This window comes from Chiloscyllium plagiosum, unplaced genomic scaffold (genome assembly GCF_037043375.1).
Source record: "Chiloscyllium plagiosum isolate Xiang-an unplaced genomic scaffold, Cpla_swu_hap1 HiC_scaffold_9, whole genome shotgun sequence".
Classification (NCBI taxonomy): domain Eukaryota; kingdom Metazoa; phylum Chordata; class Chondrichthyes; order Orectolobiformes; family Hemiscylliidae; genus Chiloscyllium; species Chiloscyllium plagiosum.
The window spans coordinates 64235926-64255421 of NW_028270147.1; the positions used below are offsets into that span (position 1 = coordinate 64235926).

Consider the following 19496-nt stretch of genomic DNA (forward strand, 5'->3'; position numbering starts at 1 on the left):
GCAATACATGAATTGCAAATTATTTCATCTGCTAATCTCTTTCCCTCCTCAACCTCCTGGATAATTCAAAAATGGTATGGCACTTGAACATATTCATTTTATTTGTGAAGAATAGGGCTTGTTTATGAATGTTATGTGACTTCTAGCAAGCATGAGTGAGCTTTTTTATGAGCTCAACTGATTATTTTAAGTTTGTTGTTCATATATTCCAAAGTCAGAATTGTAAAGCAAGTGCATCCCAGTCATGGAATCACGTCAAAGAGAAGATGTTTTGGGTTTTTCAAACATAGGCTGGCTGAGAATGGTCTGTACTCTTCCTGTTGTGAACAGCTGAAGGAAACATGTTGTTTGATTAAGCAGTGCAGTGCAGATTTGTTGGGACATACAGCTTGCCTAGCGAGTATCACACCAGCACTGAAATTGTGCTTGACATTGCTCAGTTGTGTTGGTGGCAGAAAGCTTTCATTTGGGATTACAGTAGGATACTGTGAGGCGAATATACTAATGCTAGCACCAATGCTTCCTTTTGTATGCATAAGCCAGCTCACTATGCTGTTTAAACTGTTGCTATTGATGAGCATTGCTTCCATTATCCTCTTTAAGTGTAGGAAACTATAGGGTCTGCTTGTTCTAATATGGTAGAGAAACTAGAAAGGTTTGCTGTAGTTAACAAGATGTAATTTTTCACATGTTGGCAACTAGTTACAGGTCACATTGAAATTATAGATATCGTTACAGAGACTTTGAGTAGAACCAGATATTCAGTCTCACTGCCTCGAGATCCTACACTGTACGTCCCACTACTACTACAAGTCCACATGACATTATCATAGTGAGTGGCATATGTGGCACTCCAATGTATTAACCTATTTCCACCCATATTGGGCAGCTCCTATTTTCTTGATCTCATGCCTAGACTCACAAGGTATTGTGCTGGAAATTTCCAATTCCCTTTCTGTATTTGATTTTGTACGACTTATTATCTGTAATAGAATAGCAAGCATTGCTGTTCAATTTATTTCCTTGACTTGGCTTTTCTCATTCACTCCCAGGATGTGGGTATCGGTAGCAAAACCAGCATTTTATTCCAACCCTAGTTGCCCTTGAGAAAGTATACTGCCTTCTTGAACTCCTGCAATCAGTTTGGCGTAGGTACACCTACAATGCCATTAGGGAAGGAGTTGCAGTATACTGACCTAAGGAAACTGAAGGAACTGTAATGCATTTCAAGATTAGATTAGATTCCCTACAGTGTGGAAACAGGCCCTTCGGCCCAACCAGTCTCCACCGACCCTCTGAAGAGCAACCCACCAGACCCACTTCCTGCTGACTAATGCACCAATCACTATGGGACAATTTAGTATGGCCAATTCACCTAACCTGCACATCCTTGAACCTGTGGGAGGAAACCGGAGCACCCAGAGGAAACCCACGCAGACACGGGGAGAATGTGCAAACTCCACACAGACAGTCGCCCGAGGCTGGAATCAAACCTGGGACCCTGCTGCTGTGAGGCTGCAGTGCTAACCACTGAGCCACCGTGCCACCCCTGGATGGTGAGCAACTTGGAAGTGGTGGTGTTCCCAGATATCTACTGATCTTGGCCTTCTATATGATCATGGACATGAGTTTGGAAGGTGCTGTCAAAGGAGCTGGATGAATTTCTGTAGTATGTCTTGCACACTGCTTCACCTGAGTATTGGTGGTGGAGAGAATGAATGTGGCACCACATCTGTAACCAGTCAAGCAGACTACTTGTCTTGGATAGTGTGAAGCTTCTTGAGTTTCTGGAGCTGCAGTCAACCAGGCAAGTGGTGAGCATTCCATCACACTCCTGATTTGTACCTTGTAGATGGTGAACAGGTTTGAGGAATTGGGAGAAAATGGCCTAGTGGTATTAACCTAGATTATTAATCCATTGAGCCAGGTAATGTTCTGGGGATCCAATTTCAAATCTCATCATGGCAGATGGTGGAATTGGAATTTTTTTTAAAAATCTGGAATTAGGAGTCTAATGATAACCATATTGATTGTAGGAAAAATCCACCTAGTTCATTAGTGTCCTTTTAGGGTATGAAACTGCCATCTTTACTTGGCCTTCATGTAACTCCAGACCCTTGGCAATGTGGTTGACTCTTAACTGCCTTCTAGGTAATTAGGGATGGGCAATAGAGATGCTCACCTAGCTGGTGATGGCCTCCTCCTACAAATGAATTTTTAAGAAGCTGAATTATTCACTGTGAAACTTCCAGCCTCTGACCTGCTGTTGCAGCCACAGTACTTAAAGGATTGGTCCAGTTCACCTTCTGGTTACCCCCAGGATGTTGATGGCGGAGGAATTCAACGTCAAGGGGGCGACAGTTAGATTCTCTCTTGTTGGAGATGGTTATACCTGGCATTTGTGTGGTGTGAATATTAGTTGCCAACTATCAACCCAAGCCTGGAATTTGCCAGGTCATATTGCATTTGGTTAAAAATCATACAACACCAGCTTATAGTCCAAATAAACCTTTTGTAGTATAACTTGGTGCTGTGTGATTTTTAACTTGGTACACCCCAGTCCAACACCGCACCTCCACTTCAGTATTGCATTTGGGCATGGACTGCTTCAATATGTCACAAAGGGTGCAATAGCGCAATTATCTGTAAAGGTTGAGCAGCTGAAGATGGTTTGGCCTGGAATACTCTCTAAGGAACTCCTGGAGCTGAGAGGACTGACTCCAGCCTCAACTATCTTTGTGCCAGGTATGACTCTAACCAGTGGAGAGTTTTCCCTAGATTTCCATTGACTACAGTTTTGATATGGCTCCTTGGTACCATAGGAGAAAGTGAGGACTGCAGATGCTGGAGATCAGAGCTGAAAATGTATTGCTGAAAAAGCGCAGCAGGTCAGGCAGCATCCAAGGAGCAGGAGAATCGACATTTCGGGCATGAGCCCTTCTTCAGGCCTGAAGAAGGGCTCATGCCCGAAACGTCGATTCTCCTGCTCCTTGGATGCTGCCTGACCTGCTGCGCTTTTCCAGCAACACATTTTCATCCTTGATACCACACTCAGTAAAATGTGGCTTTGATGTTAAGTGCAGTCAATATCACCTCATCTCTGGAATTCAGCTCTCTTGACTATGTTTGGACCAAGGCTGGAATGAAGTCAGGGGCTGAGTGGCAGGACTGAGCCTCAGTGAGCAGTTCAGTATGTACTTATTGGAATTTAGAAGAATGAGAGGCAATCGTATTGAAACAGGAGATTATTTGGGGACTTTAAAGTGTAATGGCAGAAAGGTCGTTTCCTGCTATGGGAGAATTTAAGGTTAAGGGGCATAATCTCAGAATAAGGGTTTGCAAATTTAAAATAGATTAGATTAGATTAGATTAGATTAGATTAGATTAGATTACAGTGTGGAAACAGGCCCTTTGGCCCAACAAGTCCACACCGACCCGCCGAAGTGCAACCCACCCAGACCCATTCCCTTACATTTACCCGTTCACCTAACACTATGGGCAATTTAGCATGGCCAATTCACCTAACCTGCACATTTTTGGACTGTGGGAGGAAACCGGAGGAAACCCAGGCAGACACGGGGAGAACGTGCAAACTCCACCTAGACCATCGCCTGAGGTAGGAAATGAACCCAGGTCTCTGGCGCTGTGAGGCAGCATGATGAAGAATTTCTTTGCGGACGGTATGAATCTGTGGAATTCTTTACCACAGAGGACTGTCAAGGCTGACATAATTTGTACTGGGAATAACAAAGGATGACAGATGTTTTTCAGCAAGAAACAGACATTTGCACCTACCTTTTATCTCTTTATTTGTCCTTAGGTTACCTTTGGTCCATGTACTGTTTCATAACTTCCACCGATGCTATGCAGAGCTTTCTTTGCCAGTGCAGTTGCCAGGAGTAATGAGTAATGGACAGGCTCTAAAAAATATCAGCCTTTATGAATATGTATGCACTCATCTGTGCTCCTTTATCACGTCTCTTCCAGCTTCTCTTTTTCCAGATTTGGTAAGTGTGAACTTTGACTTAAAGTAAGCATTCCATTCTTTGAGCTATTTTGAAGAAAATTTTCTTTCCTTGTATTCTCCTTTTGCGAAAAAAAGTACTAAGAATTATTCACAAGATCCGTTACAAAATGAAGATGAAGTGTATTTCCACGAGCTGCTGCTATATATGGTAGCGTAGTACCATCATTTACAAAGCATACCAGAAATCATTAGCATGGTGGTTAATATGAACTTTAGTATTCATTTATGTCTTTGGTCCTGATGGTAAGATCAGGATCAAAAATATAGAAGTCTTTGGTTGAGTTATTGGAGTTTCCATGTAGCCAGCAGTGATGTTTATCAGCATTGAAAATTCCTGCAGTAATTCCGATTTATAGGTGCTAACATCAACTTCACATCCATTAAGGAAAGGTGTTGTGTAAGCTAAGTAAAAGGGCTGATAATGCCAGCTGGGTGAGGGGGCTGTGATGCCACCTGAGTGAGAGTATAGCCTGCCAGGTAAGTAGATAAGTGCTCCAAATTGAGTGGGGTGGGGGGGATGTTGGATGGAAGTTGACTGATGAGTTGACCTAATTGGGGTGGGTTATCTTGGGGATTGTTGTGGAGAATTTGTTGGACGGTGTTGGTCCTTGGGGAGTCTGAAGGGTTTTTGGTCTGGACTTAAGATTTTTTGGTTCTAAATGAGGCTTGGTGGGATGTGGGAGAGTGACAGACGTATTAGGGGGTGGGGCAAGGGAATAGGGATTTGTGGGGTGCTGGTTAGTGGTGAGTCAGGGACTAGGCCACTTTAATAGCGCGGAGTCTAAGCAGTTTTTAGTTCCACTAACTTTTCCTGCATAACATTTGAGCTAAATCAGTTAGAATCCTCTGGTGTCCCTGATTCTGGGTCAGAGCTGGGAACATTTTTGAAGGCTTCCAGGTGGCAGGTACCTTCCCATGAGAGGCTTTAGCATCAAGAATAATACCCAAGGGTCAGCTGCATCAGGACTTCTCAATGGTCTCAAAATGCACGGTTGTCCATGCTCTTGCAACAATTATCTTGCCATCAGAACATCTGGACCCAGGTGTTTTTTGCTACAATCTCTTACAATCTTTTATCTGGTGATTTTTCAGTTAGTCTTGATTCCTACTGGTTTTGTATTCCTTTGTTTAAAATATTTTTCTTCTTGCTCTTCATGTCTGCAAAATTTGAGATAGTAAATTTATAGTTGTACAAAAGCATACAAATAACTGCATGTTCATGCTGTGACAAACCAATTTAACCTGATTTTGAAGTATTGAGAATAGTTATTATTATAGAAAATATCTTTGCAGTTAAATATTTTAGTACACCATAATTAGCTTCAATTTAAATTTATATCGTTTTTATTTCAAATCTGTGCTGTTTATGACAGGAGTATGCTTTATTGGATGCTGTACTCAATCCTCATATGTTAACTGCATTACTGGCTGCAGATGCATGGTGTTTTCTTGCACGGTAGGTATTGAGCAAAATTAAATATAATGTGTGATCTGCATAAGTCTTTTAGCCTATACCTTTTTGATAGTGGCAAATAAATGTTTTAAAAATGCTGACATGGGTTTAAATTCAATGAGTTAATGTACATTGTGAATAGTGTTATACAACTATTTTGGGGATGTAAATTCATTCATTGAAAGCTGAATGATTAGGCTTATTTTTTGATAGTCATATCCTCTACTGAAGTATCTTATACTATGTTTTCATTTGCAGTTATGGAAGTGCTGAACTTTGTGCCCATCATGTGTCTCTCATAGCCCAGTTGGTAAGCAAAATCATGTTTAAATGTAGCCATGTCTGTCATTACAGTTTTTAGGGAGACAACGAAAACTGAAAGTGCCAAACCATCCAAATGAAGATCTGATTTATTTAAAAACTGCCTTGCCTTGTTTCTCGGCTTTTGAAAATAATTGCTCCTTATTAGTCAACAACTCCATAATTGTTATAGCATGCATTACTGACATGGTAAAAATGATGGGCCTTGATCTTTATCATCGACCAATTTCTATGTTGTTAAGTGACCAAATAATTCTAATCCCATTTACCTACCCTGTTTCAATATCTCTTCAACCTCTTTTTCCACATCGCACTTTCAAAACTAATTTTGCATGTTGACTATTTCTGCATGAATTACTAACCTTGGATAGGAATTTTATAGTTTCATAATATTCAATATAAAATAAGTTTTTTCCTGCCCTCTGTTCTAAAAATGTAAAAACTTAAGTATAAGCTAAGACCTTCTATTTGTGACTCTACAGCTATTGAAAATGAACTACTTATAGCTACTCTGGGCCATCCTTTCAGAATTTTAAGTACATTTAATACTTCACCCATAATCTGTGGTATTTTAATGAACAACGGATTTATTTTTCACACTTTATTTGTATGTACATTTCCTCATACCAGGCACCACTCTACTGAATGTGCATGTATCCCTTGTGTATTTGAAACATGTTACTGTCCATGATAGTTTATCTGAAGTCTTCTTTAAGGTTTCATTTAAGATTTCATGTTAACTTATCACCTGATGTGTTTTTAATAATCTGTGAATCTAAATCTCCATTTAGAGCATCAGGCCTATCTTCATTCAGTACCATGACAGCTGTTTATTTTTAGCCAAAATACATCCTCACATTCAAACTTTAAATTTTGTCTGTTTCATTGTAAAACAAAAAATCCATACAGATCTTAATAAAACATGACATGGTAAAATGTTAGCAATTAGGCTAATATTCAAATCGATAATATACACAGAAGTGATACGTGGAATACAATAAGTCACTTCCAACTATTTGGCATTTAATTGAAACTTAGTTTTCTCCAATTTTCAAACCAAATTTTTAATTCATGTGTTGCTCTCCCTAATTTCACATCATTTATTCTTCCCCAGCAACTTCATATGATAAGGACTTTTCAAAAGGCTGTGTATAGTGCATTTCCTCATCTTATCAAACTTTGTCAATTGGTCCTTTTGAAATTCATGTTGGAGTGGCATGGTAGCTCAGTGGTTAGCACTGCTACCTCACAGTGCCAAGGACCTGGGTTTAATTCCAGCCTCGGGCGACTATTCTGTGTTGAGTTTGCACATTATCCCTGTGTCTGCGTAGGTTTCCTCCATGTGGTCCGGTTTCATCCCACAGTCCAAAAATGTGCAGGTCAGGTGAAGTGGCCATGTTAAATTGCTCATAGTGTTGGATACATTAGCCAGAGGGAAATGGGTCGAGGTGGGTTACTCTTCGGAAGGTCACTGTGGACTTGTTGGGCCAAAGGGCCTGTTTACACACTTTAGGGAATCTGATCTACATTTGTTTCGATTTTCTTTTTAGCTAGATGTTTGCTAAAGTTATCATTGATTAAAGATCCATCAGTTTTTCCCTTCCAAAGATAATGAGTTTTCTTTTATATTAATTTAATCCACTGTTATGAATTAACTATATTATGGATAGATTTATACTGTAGGTCCAGACACATAAAGAGAAAGTTTAAGGTTGTTTGAGATTATATAACAGCTGCATCTATGCTGTATTTATGTTTTGCGAAAAATATGTGGTTCTGTTTCATCTGTATTGTAAATAGCAAGCAAGTCTTTACTTTAGAAGAACCGTATCCTAGTTTCGTGCATTTTGTAATTTACTGATGTTGTATCATACTTTAAATTTCAGGTAAAATCTTGTTCTGGAGAGTGTTACCAGCTGTCCCATCTATCCTTACTGCTCCGTCGTATGTTTTTTCTCATGGCAGCAAACCACCAGGTTAGTCTTTAAGAGGGCAGGGCTGGAAATAATACTGGATTTTGGCAGATGCATTTATCTCAGTGGATCTTGCTGACAAATTGAGATGAGCTTTGAACTGATATAATGCTATCTATAGCTGTAAAGTACTCAGCTTAGAATTAAATAGTTCAATGCAGGACTTCCCAAACTGTGGGTCATGACTTCCAATCTATGATGATGACGACGACGACGATGATGGACAGAGGTTGCATCACAGAGTGGCTCTGCTGAATACTCCATCACAGGGATGGCCAGTAACCAAAACTGCCAATCTGCTGCAGAACACCCCCATTGACAGGCCAAACAACCTAACTAGTGTTGTTATTGTGAACAATTGCAAAGATTAGACCATTAGGAAGTGCCAGAATCTGTGAAGTTCTTTCTATATTATCTGATTTGAGTTGTGGACAGTTCTGTCAAAAACTACTGAAGACTTTTCTAACAGGTGAGTTTAACATGGGCATGGCTCCTTTCACCCTGCCTTGTCCTTAAGGTTCACTCTTCACTGTAGCTTGGCTGATAATGGCTCCTTCCCCCTGCATGTGTGAGACAGAGAAAGAGGGAGACTAAGAGTGAGTATTTGTGACCGAGAGTGAGAGAGGAAGAATGTGAATAAGTGAGAGTGTATGTCGAAGAGAGAGGATGAGAGAATGTGGCACAGTGGTTAGCACTGCTACCTCACAGCGCCAGAGACCTGGGTTCAATTCCCGCCTCACGTGACTGACTGTGTGGAGTTTGCACGTTCTCCCCGTGTCTGCGTGGGTTTCCTCCGGGTGCTCCGGTTTCCTCCCACCATCCAAAGATGTGCAGGTCAGGTGAATTGGCCATGCTAAATTGCCCGTAGTGTTAGGTAAGGGGTAAATGTAGGGGTATGGGTGGGTTGTGCTTCGGCGGGTCGGTGTGGACTTGTTGGGCCGAAGGGCCTGTGTCCACACTGTAAGTAATCTAATCTAATCTAATATGTGGTGGAGGGAGAGAGTAAATATGTGATAGAAGGTGTGAGACAAGGATATGAGGGGAGTGAGTGAGCATGAAAGATGGTATGACTGAGAGGCTGCTGGAGTTTGTTCTGATTGTGAGTTCAACATGGTTACAAATGGCTCCTTTGCCCTGTCTTCCACCTGAGGTCCAGTCCCCATTGCAGCCTGGCTGAAAATGGCTCTTTCCCCTTCGAGTGTGAGAGAGTGTGTTAGTATGGGTAACAGAAAGTGAATGAGGTGAGTGTGTATGAATTTGTTTGAGACAATGAAATTGTATGAGTAAATGACAGTTTAATGGGTTATTGTTGTACAGAAAAGTTCTACTGGTTTTACTACACAACTGTGAAGTAACCATAGTGTCTGCTAATGGAACGGCCAGATTCTGACTGTAGGACAGTACTTAGAGCAGTGCCAACCTGTAGTATAAAGTAAATAGGAACATGAAATTATGACTCTAGACTGAAAGTTCTACATTTGGAAGGGTTGCAAATAAGTAATTGCACATGTGCGACCAAGAGGTTTTAACGAGTTAAGCAAGTGCTAGAGTTCTACTTTGAAGTACGCCAGCATCAATTTTGTTGGTAGAGTTAAGAACCAAAAACTCTCTCTGCAGCTACATGTAAATGAGTTAGCAAAGATGTCAATAACTTTCATTTTCCCATCCAACCCAACTGTCCACCCAATGTACAAATCACAGGGATATGCACAAACGTCTTTAGATTCTGATCTAGAAGTGTATTTTCTCACAAATAATGAGGCACTTCTATTTTCTGATGGAATCCTAGAAATGCTCTCATCTGCAGAGAGGCAACCGTCCCTAAGGAACGTAGCCTACACTTTTTTCTACATTTGCCACTTCAAACATTGTTTCCACGGTGCACTCGTGATAAAAGAAATTAATGTCCTACACAGTGCAATACTGCACCTTACTAATGCACTTCTGTCAGTAGTATCCAAAGCCATAACCTTCATGATCTAGCAGAACAGGAACAACAAACACATAAGAATACATTCTCCTCCAAGTCACAGAACATCCTGACCTGTAAGTATATCACTGTTGATGGGTCAAAATCTTGGGACTCCTTTAGCAACACTCTGGGTGTACTGTGTTTACATTACATAGCCTTGGTTCCAAAGAAAGGTTATTCATTAAATTAAACCATTGACTCTGTTTCTCTGTTTCCCTAGATGCTGCCAGATCCACTTAGTTTCTACCACATTTTGCTTTTAATTTACAGGGAGTCTAACAAAGTACAGAAAGTACTCACTACAGTCTTAATAAGGCAATTATCGATTGAATAAATACTAGCCTTATCAAGTGATAGTCATGTTCCATGAATGAATTTTTAAACTTTTTTCTTTACCCTAAATGAATGATAATTGGTTGAGATGTTTTCTGTGATCATACATTCTACTCGTACATACCATCAGTTCCTAACGTGAGCAATGGACAGCGTAAACAACAAATAGATATCACAGAGTTACTGCTTGATGAAGGTTTCAGGATAGTGGTGCGTGAAGAAAAGGAAAAGCTTTCAGAATTCAAAAGGCAAACTCAATTTTTATGAGCTGTTTAATATTTTCCTGTTCTCTTTTAGCATATTAAATTAAGAATTTGCTTTCCAGGCTGAGACTTGTTCATAAATGGTTGGTCAAAGTTTTTTTTTGTCCTTCGCTTGTCAGCTAATGCATATCTGAGGAGTAGCTTAAAATACTTGCTGGTTGGTGATAATGCACTTTCATTTGAGCCATCAATCTCATTTCACTCTGTTTACAGGCTCTATTTACAGACACATTTTCTCCTAAGGACCCTAGCAACTTATTGATATGGTGGCAAGTTAGTGTTAAAGCTCTCCCTGCTGACCTTCAGAAACCTGTCACTTCTGACATCATCAGGACAGCGGTTGATCAGTGCCTAAAGTGGCAGAGTAGCAAGCATACCTTGGGAGAATTGGAACAAGTGGTAAGAAACAATGATTAATTTCATTTGAGATTAACAAAGATAGAACAATAGATTCCCTTGCTCTACATCATAGGTGAAAGCAGTACTCTTAGAATATCTTCCTGAAACAGTGCACTTTTAGGAGTATGGATGGTCTATTCCAGTCTTTGCTCCCCCCAGTAGCAGAATGAATCTTATGTTCCACCATCTCTTTAAACCCTCTCCCCTCCCCACCAAGACAGAGGAGTCTGTTTCCACTCCAGTGATCCATCTCAACTTATAAGATGTTACTGCCACACTCAGAACTTGGGGTCAGAGCAGGGACTTGATAGGGGTGGGATCTTTGGAGTAGTTCACCATCTACTTGCTGAAGCAAAATACAACTAACCAGCAAGCCTACATCATCTCCTATATTGGACATGTAGTTCTGCATTTGAGCTGCAACTTTGGCCAGCTTAAACTGGGATTTACCTGACACAAACAAAAATGACAAACTTTGATTTCAGCAGCCACTCACCCACCCAGCAACACAAGATTCTTATCGGGTTGGGGAAATGTGCAAAATGAATGCATCCCCTCTAACTATCAGTAAACTTTAACTGGTACAGCCCTGGAGCCCTTGAGATGCCAAACCTCAAAGGTAATTAGCACTATACAACAAATAGATTTCCTTGTTCTGCATCATTGATGTTGTTATATGTTGCAACTTTGTCACAGATTCAGTGATGTTAATTTACTTTGCCAAAATATAAATCATAGAATGTAGTACCTAGTGCACATTAATATTCTCCCAAAGTAGACAGCACACTTTTAGGAGTGGGGTTGCCCATTCCAGTCCCACAAAAAGCAAAAATAAAAACACTGTGCTGGAAAAACTCAGCAGGTCTGGTTACATAAGTGGAGAGGGAAATAGAGTTATTGTTTCAAGTCCAGTGTACTCCTCTTCAGAACGTGCATGTGTTCTCAATTTTCATTTACTGCTAAAAAGAAAAACGTTGCCACAGCTTTTTGTCTTATTTTTGACTAAGTAATTGCAAGATGTCAAATTTCAAACATTCAGAACAGATATTACTTCAAGACTAGCTGAGACATTGCCATAACAGGAAACTAATTTCCCCCCAAGCTCTCAAGTAATTAGAAGAAGGCACAATTAGTTTGCAGAGAATCAATTTCAATGCATGGTGCTTATTAAAAACAAAAATTACCTTTTTCACCTTTTTTTGATTAATCTGGAGCCTATAGTTTTTCATTGCTTTCTTCATGGTAACAACCTATCTGTTCAGTGTTGACTTAACAAGCAATCAACCTCTTTCATCAGGAATATAAACTATTTGATTATTTGAAATTTGATGTTCATACCTTTTGTCCTGACGATTGCAAGATGTAAAGCATCTGCAACTTAACTCTCTTTTCAGTAGTATTCAAGTTCTGTACAATCAAATGAATATTTTTTGCAAAACCTTCACCAGGGGATCAACCAGCCAACAGAACTACTGGTAGTACTATAGGCAACTTTGAAAAGATAAATTATAATATTCAATTGAAACTAGAGTCCAATTTAGAATAGCCAAATCAAAAGTCCAAAGCATAACATAACAGCATTCACATCTCTCTACTTTTCTGGAAATGTTTGTTTTTCATAATGAAATTGTATTTTTTCATATCAATGTTGTTTAATTTACTAGCCTGTGACTGCTGAAGTTTTTTTTTTAATTTTGATGTAAATCAACAATAACAGCCAGATATTTTGTCTGCTTAATTATGATAAACAATTCATTGGTCATAAGCGGTTTTCTGTTTTGTCAGAATGTTGCACTTGCTGCTATGGTCGCTGTGTGTCATGCCGATGGGGAAGCCTTGACTTCAGAGTTGCAATTATTGATCACAGAAGTACTTGGTCCAATGTGGTCAGTCCTCACTGTGGAACAGGTGAGCAGGCAGTTAAAATGAACCAGATGTTTTCATCTACAAACATTGCTAAAATGTGTAGAATACTGCATTGCTTGCACATTTGATCATGTGACCAGAAAATACAACTGTTGTTAAGCAGCATGACCTTCGATAGTAGTATATTTATCTGATCCATATTTATCTGAGCCAGTCCTGATTCAGCTAGAATGGCTTAGTACAATAATTGAACTGGCTGTACATGTACTGTTAAACTATTTAAGATACCACCAGTAATGATAAAATTGAAATTCTTGATTCCTTTGTTATAACTAGAATGTCCTGTCTTTTTACACAGCACGTCTTTCTCCTCCACAGAAGTGTCATCAGTAACTTTTATCACCTCCAGCAGAATGCCACCACCAAACACACCTTTTCCTCCCCTCCACTTTCAGCATTCTGCAGCAACTGCTTTCTCCATGACATCTTGATCCATCATTCCGAATACTTTCTCACTCCCCCAAAGTACCTTACCATACAATCGCAACTTGCCCATTCACCTCCTCCCTCCATACAGTCCAAAGCCGTACAATCTTGTAGTTCTTTCAATCTATCTACTGCATTCACTGTTCACAACACGATCTTAATTACTTTGGCGAGACCAGATGCAGAGTGGGTGACTACTTTGCAGAACACCACTGCTCTGTCCATAGGAATGATCCTGACCTCCCAGTTCCTTGTCATTTCAGTAAATTGTCATGCTCACATGATAAGCCTTTCTACACAAAACACAAAGCAATTTGGAGGAACAATACCACATTTTCTGCTTCGGCACTTTGCAGCTTTGAGGATTTGATATTTGAATTCAAAAGCTTCAGAAGTTGATTGCACTATGTCTGTTATCTATTTTTCTTATAATATGTTGTCTTCCACCTCCCAACCATACCCTTGTCTTGTTTGTGCCTTGTTGACTTTGCTGTTCATACAGAGGACATTTTCCCTCCCTTTCACAATTATATTTACACCTATTTTACATTTCTTTCTTTTACTCCACTATTAACAACCTTTTTAGTCTTTAGTTGGGAGGTCATGTTGCAGCTTTACAGGACGTTGGTTAGGCCACTTTTGGAATGGCATGCAATTCTGATCACCTTCCTATCCTAAGGATTTTGTGAAACTTGAAAGCGTTCAGAAAAGATTTGCAAGGATGTTGCAAGGGTTGGAGGATTTGAGTGATAGGGAGAGGCTGAATAGACTCAGGCTGTTTTCCCCCCTGGAGCGTCGAAGACTGAGGGGTGGCCTCATAATGGTTTATAAAATCATGAGGTGCATGGATAGGATAAATAGACCAGGTCTTTTCCCTGTCTTAGGGGAGTCCAGAAATAGAGAGCATTGGTTTTAGGGTGAGAGGGAAAAGATATAAAAGGGACCTAAGGGGCAACTTTTTCACACAGAGGGTGGTGCGTGTATGGAATGAGCTGCCAGAGGAAGTGGTGGAGGCTGGTACAAATTGCAACATTTAAACAGCATCTGGATGGATATATGAATAGGAAGGGATTGGAGGGATATGAGCCAAGTCTAAATTAGAGTGGTACTGGAAAAGCACAGCAGGTCAGGCAGCATCCGAGGAGCAGGAAAATCAACGTTTCAGGCAAAAGCCCTTCATCAGGAGAGGCTGAGAACCTCGAGGGTGGAGAGATAAATGGGAGGGGGGGTGGGGCTGGGGAGAAGGTAGCTGAGAGTGCAATAGGTGGATGGAGGTGGGGGAAAGGTGATAGGGTGGAGCAGATAGATGGGAAGGAAGGTTGACAGGTGGGACCGGTCATGAGGCTGGTGCTGAGCTGGAAGGTTGGAACTGCGGTAAGGTGGGGGGTGGAGAATGAGGATATTGGTGATGTCCACATTGATGCCATGGGGTTGAAGAGTCTCAAGGCGGAAGATGAGGCGTTCTTCCTCCAGGCTTCAGGTGGTGAGGGAGTGGCAATGGAGGAGGCCCAGGAACTGCATGTCCTTGGCAAAGTGGGAGGGGGAGTTGAAATGTTTGGCTGTGGGGAGGTGGGGTTGTTTGCTGGGGTGTCCCGGAGATGTTCTCTGATGTGCTCTGCTAGAAGGCGTCCAGTCTTTCCAGTGTAGAGGAGATCGCAAAGGGAGCAACAGACACAATAAATGACATGTGGAAGGGCAGGTGAAACTTTGATGAATGTGGAAGACTACTTTGGGCCTTGGACAGAGATGAGGGGGGAGTTGTGGGTGCAGGTTTTGCAATTCCTGCAGTGGCAGAGGAAGGTACCAGGAGGGGAGGGTGGGTTGTTAGGGGTGCGGACTTGACCAGGTAGTCGCGGAGGGAACGGTCTTTGCAGAAAGCAGATGGGTTGGGGATGGAAATATATCTCTGGTGGTGGGGTCCGTTTGTAGGTGGCGGAAATGTCGATGGATGATGTGATTTATGCAGAGGTTGGTGGGGTGAAGGTGAGGACCAGGGGGTTCTGTCCTTGTTGTGGTTGGAGGGCTGGGGTTCAAGGGTGGAGGTGCGGGATGTGGATGAGATGCTTATGGGCCAAGTACAGGCAAATGGGACTAGATTAGGTCAGGATATCTAGTCGGCGTGGGTGAGTTGGACCGAAGGGTCTATTTTTCCGTGCTGTACAACTCTATGACTATATGTACTAGTTCTCTGCCTCAAAGATATATATTGAAGACATTTTCTAACATCTGAATAAGAGTCCTACCAAACTCAAAATGTTAACTCCGCTTCTCTCTCCACAGGTACTGCCAGAACTACTGAGTTTCTTGAGCATTCTCTGTTTGTAGCAGATTTCCAGCATTTGCAATATATTGCCTTCATTCATCTCTAACGATTCTCCTTATTTCTCCATTATATTTTTCTGCTTCAATATAGCCTCTTGGAAGGAAACCAGTACTTGTAGTTTCTCCCTGAGTATATTTTTGATAATGTTCTGAAGAAGGGTCTGTAGACCCAAAACATTAACTCTGTCTTTTGTCCACAGGTGCAAGACCTGCTGAGTTTTCCAGCAGTTTCAGTTTTTGGTTTTGATGTACTGCTGGGTTTCTCTCAAATGTCCTGGTGCTTAGTATCCTCCAATAATATCTTTGTATCAGCACTCAAACTAAAGCAAACATTTGTTAGGAGCGTGGAACAGAAATTAAGTTATTTACTTTTTAAAATGTTGATAATCTTATTTTGCTTCCATATGAACACAGTTTTCCTTTTCTTCAAACAGGTCCTGAGCCAGCGTTGTATTCAGCAGACAACCTCTCTGCTTCTTTCTCTCGTTTCACTGTTGATTCAAGCAGTAGGGCCATTATTGATAGCTCAGGTAAGGATGCCCTTGAAATTGGCGAGCCTACTACTGTTGCAGGCAGTGCATTCTACCCCCCTACCCCACCACCAGAGATATATTTCCATCCCCAACCCATCTGCTTTCTGCAAAGACCGTTCCCTCCGCGACTACCTGGTCAAGTCCGCACCCCTAACAACCCACCCTCCCCTCCTGGTACCTTCCTCTGCCACTGCAGGAATTGCAAAACCTGCACCCACAACTCCCCCCTCATCTCTGTCCAAGGCCCAAAGTAGTCTTCCACATTCATCAAAGTTTCACCTGCTCTTCCACATGTCATTTATTGTGTCTCTGAGTAAAGAAACTACCTCAGACGTCAGTCTTATATCTATCATCTCTCAATTTAAAGCTGTGTCCCCTCGTGCGAGCCATCACCATCTGAGGAAAAAGGCTCTCACTGTCCAATCTATCTAACCCTCTTATGCCTTAATTAAGTCACCTCTCAACCTTCTTCTCTCTAATGAAAACAGCCTCAAGTCCCTCAGCCTTTCTTCATAAGACCTTCCCTCCATATCAGGTAACATCCCAATAAATCTCCTCTGAACCCTTTCCACAGCTTCCACATCCTTTCTATAATGCGGTGACCAGAACTGTATGCAATACTCCAACTATGGCCCCACCAGAGTTTTGTACAGCTGCAAGATGATCTCATGGTTCCAAAACTCAACCCCTCTACCAATACAAGCTAACACCAAGATCTCTCTGCTCATCTACACTGCCAAGAATCTTACCATTAGTACTCTGCATTCCAGTTACTCCTTCCAAAGTGAATCACCTCACACTTTTCCGCATTAAACTCTCAGCTCAGCTCTGCAGCTTATCTATGTCTCTCTGTAACCTATAACATCCTTCGTCACTATCCACAACTCTACCGACCTTAGTGTCATCCACAAATTTACTGACTCATCCTTCTATGCCCTTATCCAGGTCATTTATAAAAAATGACAAATAAAAGTGAACCTAAAATAGATACTTGTGGTACCCCACCAGGATGAATATTTCCCATCAACCATCACCCTCTGTCTTCTTTCAGCTAGCTAATTTCTGATCCAAACCACTAAATCACCCTCAATCCCATGTCTCTGTATTTTGTGCAATAGCCTACCATGGGGAATCTTATCAAATGCCTTACTGAAATCTTTACACTCCACATCAACCGCTTTACCCTCATTCACCTGTTTGGTCACCTTCACAAAGAACTCAATAAGGTTTGTGAGGCACGACCTCCCCTTCACAAAACTATGTGTCCTTGCTTTTTTTCAAGTGACAGCATTGTCACAGTGAAGACAGACAAAATAAACTGTTTGATATTTCCACTAGCTCAGTGTTTTCTATTGATAATTCCACTGTCTTGTTCAAGGGAGGTATACTGACATTAGTAGTTTATTTTTCTAAGGAGTGCCGACAAATATTTACAATCTGTGTTAAAGACTTTAAGATAGTTTTCTCTCAATTCATTGAATTCTCTTTTTTGTGATTTTTGTCCCTGTTGCTTTAAAAAAAACACAACCACAATGACTAAAACTGCATTCTCCAAAACGGCTTGAACACTGCCATGCAGTGATTTAGTCAGTTTATTCACCTATCTCGCAGCCTCCCCTCCTCTCTTGACCACACAAACTGTGAATTGTGAAACCGTGATGTGATTTAAGGCCTCAGAAAGAATTCAAAAACTGGGAAATGGTGGATAATTGGGAAGAGTTGCACATAAATCTATTCGAAGGGAGAATAAAGGTTGCGAAGGCAGTTGGGTCTCATGTCTTCAGCTCGGACACAATTTAGATATTTTTGTGGCCTTGTCTATCATTGTAACCTCCTCAATCACAATAAGCCTCCCCTAAAGTTTCAACCTATTTCATGCTGGTTTCCTGTGCATTACCCTCAGTGGCTTACTTCTGCAAATGTTGTATACGACTCCATGTTCCAAACTTTTTTGCCTTTCTGTGGCTATCTCTCTTTAAGAATCTCCACTTCGATCAAACTTTTGGTCACTCCTTCTGTTCTCATGTTTTTTCTGTTATGTTTCTGTGAAGTGTTTGTAATGTTCTTACGATTCTAATTGAGACCAATACCATCTTGAAAGTAAGTCAGTCTTCCAGTGAAAGTTGAAAGGATCACATGACAAGATTAAGTTTTAAGACTTATACTGTAATACTGAAACTTACAGTAACATTGACTAAACACTATTTCAGTAGGCAACTTATACTCTAAAATACAGAGAATAGCCCTTACTTAAAATGTCTGAAAAATCTCTCTCCAGGGTTATACTTTACTCTGTTCCTTAAGTAGACACACAGTTCTCCCAAAATGATTCCAAAGTGATTCTTATTTCCTGTGGATTAGTTGCTTTTTATTTCCTTTTACAGCAACAACTTCTAAATCCTGAGCATTAGGATTATCCTGGAGATCTTTGGGCAGATTTTCCATTCTTGTTTAAATCCTCATGAAATCATTCCCTTCAACCCAAGCACAGGTTTCCACATACTGTCTTGTTTGGTGAACCATAGAGAACTGCTTCCTCTAACTCTGCTCTCTTGGATCCTTACAGATGACACTGTGAGGTTCAGTGTTGTTAAGAAAATATCCTGTAAGCTAATAGTACATAACCTGTGGATTCTTCCTTCTCAATGCCCATCTTAATTTTGCCCTAAATTTCAAAGACCCCCAAAACATAACAATCTTATAAAATTTGCATTTGTAACAATTGGGATGGAGGTGTCTTGAGGCCACATAGGGTCATAAAGAGATGTACAGCATGGAAACAGACCCTTCGGTCCAACCTGTCCATGCCGACCAGATATCCCAACTCAATCTCGTCCCAACTGCCAGCACCCGGCCCATATCCCTCCAAACCCTTCCTATTCATATACCCATCCAAATGCCTCTTAAATGTTGCAATTGTACCTGCCTCCACTACTTCCTCTGGCAGCCCATTCCATACACGTACCACCCTCTGCGTGAAAACATTGCCCTTCAGGTCTCTTTTATATCTTTCTCCTCTCACCCTAAACCTATTCCCTCTAGTTCTGGACTCCCCAACCCCAGGGAAAAGACTTTGCCTGTTTACCCTATCCATGCCCCTCATAATATTGTAAACCTCTATAAGGTCACCCCTCAGCCTCCGACGCTCCAGGGAAAACAGCCACAACCTGTTCAGCCTCTCCCTGTAGCTCAGATCCTCCAACCCTGGCAACGTAGTTGTAAATCTTTTCTGCACTCTTTCAAGTTTCACAACATCTTTCCGATAGGAAGGAGACCAGAATTGCACACAATAGTCGTTATGGTTCTGTTCACCGAGCTGGGAACACAACCACAACAGCGAGCACCCGAGCTACAAATCTTCTCACAAACTTTGAACACAATAGTCCAACAGTGGCCTAACCAATGTCCTGTACAGCCTCAACATGACCTCCCGACTCCAGTACTCAATACTCTGACCAATAAAGGAAAGCATATCAAATGCCTTCTTCACTATCCTATCTACCTGTGACTCTACTTTCAAGGAGCTATGAACCTGCACTCCAAGGTCT

The 19496-nt window shown here is 41.1% G+C and overlaps 1 protein-coding gene across 5 annotated transcripts in view; it reads left to right on the forward strand.

The window, feature by feature from the left end:
- Window positions 1–19496, forward strand: part of firrm (fignl1 interacting regulator of recombination and mitosis) — a 60971-nt gene that overhangs the window by 28645 nt on the left and 12830 nt on the right. For 4 of the 5 annotated variants that reach the window (XM_043699475.2, XM_043699474.2, XM_043699473.2 and 1 more), the window contains 7 exons: window positions 3821–4007; window positions 5401–5483; window positions 5739–5790; window positions 7688–7777; window positions 10556–10741; window positions 12527–12649; window positions 15850–15945. In XM_043699475.2, the coding sequence (XP_043555410.2) occupies window positions 3821–4007; window positions 5401–5483; window positions 5739–5790; window positions 7688–7777; window positions 10556–10741; window positions 12527–12649; window positions 15850–15945 (817 nt within the window). The remainder of the gene's footprint in view (window positions 1–3820; window positions 4008–5400; window positions 5484–5738; window positions 5791–7687; window positions 7778–10555; window positions 10742–12526; window positions 12650–15849; window positions 15946–19496) is intronic. The other variant, XM_087990710.1, reaches the window with a different exon arrangement.